The sequence below is a fragment of the Fukomys damarensis genome, unplaced genomic scaffold, assembly GCF_012274545.1.
Source record: "Fukomys damarensis isolate Sample0158 unplaced genomic scaffold, DMR_v1.0_HiC HiC_scaffold_7, whole genome shotgun sequence".
In the NCBI taxonomy this organism is placed as follows: domain Eukaryota; kingdom Metazoa; phylum Chordata; class Mammalia; order Rodentia; family Bathyergidae; genus Fukomys; species Fukomys damarensis.
Genome location: NW_022900919.1, coordinates 24,914,033 through 24,917,643, shown reverse-complemented (window position 1 = coordinate 24,917,643; position 3,611 = coordinate 24,914,033). Strand labels below are relative to the sequence as shown.

The window sequence follows — 3,611 nt, the reverse complement described above, 5'->3', positions numbered from 1 at the left end:
GGGCAGTGAGAGTGGTGGAGGTAGAGGCAGGCACCCCATATCAGAGCACTGAGCCCCTCTTCCAGTTGAGGCATGGATGATCACTTGTGGCTGACTAGAAGGCAGGTCTGGCTGAGCCAACCCAGGTTCCCCTGGCCAGGACTTACAGCCCCTCGGCCGGGCGGTGGTAACCTCACGCTGCCTGTCTTCCTCAGCACAGGGACCGGGGCTGGTGGAGCAAGACTTGGAGTTGCAGGCTGCATAGACACCATGTGAGAGTTGTAGGCATTTTAGGGATAAAGACTAGAGCTTTCTAATTAAGTTGAGAATATCACAAAGTGCTGCTGGCTGTGAGGATGAGAGCACTGATGCTTTGAATAAAACCTCCTGGAAGAAAGGGATGTGCACCCTGGCCCCAGACCCTGACACCCCCACAGCATCTGCCCTGGCCGCACTGACCATGGCCAGCATGCAGGGGCTGCCCAGGTTCCCTGCTGTCCCTGCCAGGGGTGTCTCTGGAGACCTGCTGTTCAGAAAAGCCACTGCAGCTGCCTGGCAGAGTCCTGCTTGGCTCTGAAAGAGCAGCCTAGGCCAGGGCTCAGCACCCAGTGCCCTTCCGGGGCAGCCACCCACCTCTAGCATTTGGCAGGTCAGATCACTCTGAGAATTTTTTTCTTCACAGTTGAGAAATTGATACTAGAATACTAGCCAAGCCAGATGTGGTGGCACACACCTGTAATCCCAGAATTTAGGAGGCTGAGGCAGGAGAATTGCTGTGAGTTCAAGGTGAGCCTGTGCCACATAGTGAGATCCTATCCTAAAAACAAAAAGAAAAGCAAAACAGAATGTTAGCTGAGTGTATTGTGTACACCAGTAGTCACAGCTCCTCTGCAGGGTGAGGTAGGAGGGTCCTGAGTTAGAGGCCAGCCTGGGAAACTTAGAGAGATCCTGTCCCCAAATTAAAAATAAAAAGGATTGTGCTGGGCCTGGCGGTGCAAGCCTGTAATTCCAGCATTTAGGAGGCTGAGGTAGGAGGCTCACCATGAGTTCAAGGCCAACTTGAGCTACATAGCAAGACCCTGTCTCAAAAAAAACAAAAAAAAAATAAAATGGACTGGAGATGTAGTTTAATGCCAGAGCACTTATCTAGTGTTTTCAAGGCCCTAGGTCAATCCCTAGCACTGCAGGAAAAAGAAACCACGATCAGGGCTGAGATCCTACTCGGTGCTAAGATGTTTGTCAAGCATCGGGCCCTGGTCTGTTTCCCAGCACCAAAAGGAGGAATGGCCCTGTCTGTCTTGGCCCAGCACGCCTGGTCTGGGAGCCCAGCCCAGCTCCAGGCTGCACCAGACCATGCCTACATCTTGTCCCACAGATGCAGAGAAGGGAGGCAGTGTCACAGTCGAGGACTTCGAGATCACAGCTAAGTACAGTAAGCTAAGTACAGTGTGTTCCGGGGTCAGGGACACCCACTGGGCTGTGACAGGCACTGGCCCATAGGCTCTGGGTCCAGCTCCCAGTGGAGTGTGCAGAGTCGAGCGAGGGTGCAGCCAGAGAGCCTGGGGTCTCTATAGGGCCCACACCCGGGTCCATCCTCCAGGGCTCCGTGTCCTCCCTGCCTGGAAATAAACTGTGCTAGCTCTTCACCTTTGTGCCCCTACCTGGGTGATCCCAAGAAGGACTTCCTGAGATGTCCCAGCACATCCATGAAGGTCACCACGCAGAGGAAGCAGGGACTGCATTCAGAGACCAGGCTAGGGGGTGACACATTGTACCCCAAGTTGCACGGTTAACCTGGTGCCCCTCACCCACTTGCCACCTTGTCCAGGTCTCGCCTCCCACCCCCACCGTGCTTCACCAGGTGCTTTCCCTGCCTCCAGATCAGAGTGTTAGACTATGCTCACTTGTCCACAAGCACCCCTCCTGCTGCTGCTGCCAGAAGTGGCTTCTTTAACCTCTCGTGTGCCTCCCAGCCTAGAGCTATGGTTATCCGTGGCATTGCCCCTCTGCCACAGGCTGCCCTCAGCTGCCCTTGGTGTAGGAGTCAGGTCACAGTGCATGGGTGTGGCCTGGGGGACATGGCTGTCCATGGAGTAGGACAGGCATGCGGGCTCCTGTGAGTACTGGGAGAGGGAGGAGCTGGGCAGGTGCCCAAGGGGGTGGGGCATTAGGGTCCAGGCCGAGAACTGACTGGGACTGGTGTCCTCAGTGTGCCGGACGCTGGCTGCCCAGCTGCACCGCAGCCCCTTCCTCTGTATGGACCTTACTTACATCAGCCTGCTGCTCCGCGAGTTCGGCTTTGCTGGGGACAAAGTGCTGAAGGTAGGGCCGCCTTGGGGACACTGTGTCCCACCTGTGGGGTGGAGCTCGGAGAAATAGGCCCTGGTAACCCATCCCTGCAGCCCTGAGCTGCTCCCTACCGCCCAGCCAGGCCCAGCCTCCCTATCCAGAGCATGATGGTCCTCTCCACCTCTCTCTTGTCTTTCAAGCTGACTCGGAAAATTGACAATGTGGAGACCAGCTGGGCTCTGGGGGCCATTTTCCACTACATCGACACCCTGAAGAGACGGAAGAGCCCAACCCTGTAGTCCCAGGCCGCCTTCCTGAGCTGTCCCCACAGACCCCTCCATCTGGACCTGACCCCGTCCTGCAAGAGCCCATGCTGCCACATCCCTCTACAGATCTGCCACAGAGTGGAGGGCAGGCCCACCGGGCCGTGCCTCAGATGTTCAAGCTGGGCCATAGCTGCTGAGACCTCTTCAGCTGTGGCTGCAGGTAGACCCGAGCCATGCGTGTCCCTTGGCATTCCTGTCCCCTGTCTGTAGGGATATGACTGCTTATGTGTGTGTCCCTATGTGTGAATCTCTGGTCCCCCGGTCTCCTTGATCCTCCCAAGGGCTCAGGCCGCACAGGTGCCTGGCTGCTCTGGGAGAGCAGAGTAGGACCCATGGCTTTCAGACACTGTCTCCAGCAAGGTTCTCCATGCTGGAAACATGAAGCCATCCAGAGGTGTGGGACTAACTGGTGGGGGACACTGGCTAGAGGTCCCCTCTCGTGGACCTATACTGGCTGCAGATTCCCCAGAGATCAGAGCAGGGTGGGACTTGCTGTAGGAGCAGTGCTGGCCCCACTGCCTGAGTGCCAAGCGCTGTGTGTGAGCCATAACTGAGCCCCTTTCTGACACCAACGCTGTGTCCCCATGAATGTACTGCACCGTGAGCCATGTGAGACAGTGTGTGCCCCGTGCTGACCTTGACTACAGCCTCCCTGAGTCCACCGAGGCTCCCTCAGTGAATGTACAGCTCTGGACCTCTGTGCTCTGCCGTGAATAAAGGTTCAGGACTCCTTCCCAAGTCCTGGGTGAGCAACTGCCTTTGTCCACTCTGAAGTTTACGACCTGGGCAAGGTGATGGGTGGTGGCAGTGACTCTTGACACCACCACAAGCCATCTGGAGGCTCAGGCTGTTTTGGGGCCCACCACACAGCCAGGGAAGGCTCTAGTTACATTTCTTCCTGCCAGTGGGCAGGTCTCCACATCAGGCTACACAGAGACAGCAAGGGCCTGGCTTCAGTCTGTTGCAGTCCCTAAGGTCCCGTGTGGGGAGCGGTATGCAGCCCACCCAGCCCAAGTG

At 56.9% G+C, this 3,611-nt stretch overlaps 1 protein-coding gene across 3 annotated transcripts in view; it reads left to right on the top strand.

Moving 5' to 3' along the window:
- Entpd6 (ectonucleoside triphosphate diphosphohydrolase 6) overlaps nt 1-3,369 on the top strand; it is a 19,666-nt gene extending 16,297 nt beyond the window's left edge. For 2 of the 3 annotated variants that reach the window (XM_010625612.3, XM_010625613.3), the window contains exons 12-14: nt 1,355-1,411; nt 2,189-2,301; nt 2,469-3,369. In XM_010625612.3, coding sequence (XP_010623914.1) covers nt 1,355-1,411; nt 2,189-2,301; nt 2,469-2,567 — 269 coding nt within the window. In that variant the 3' untranslated portion in view covers nt 2,568-3,369. The remainder of the gene's footprint in view (nt 1-1,354; nt 1,412-2,188; nt 2,302-2,468) is intronic. The other variant, XM_010625614.3, reaches the window with a different exon arrangement.
- Nucleotides 3,370-3,611: the final 242 nt, after the last annotated feature.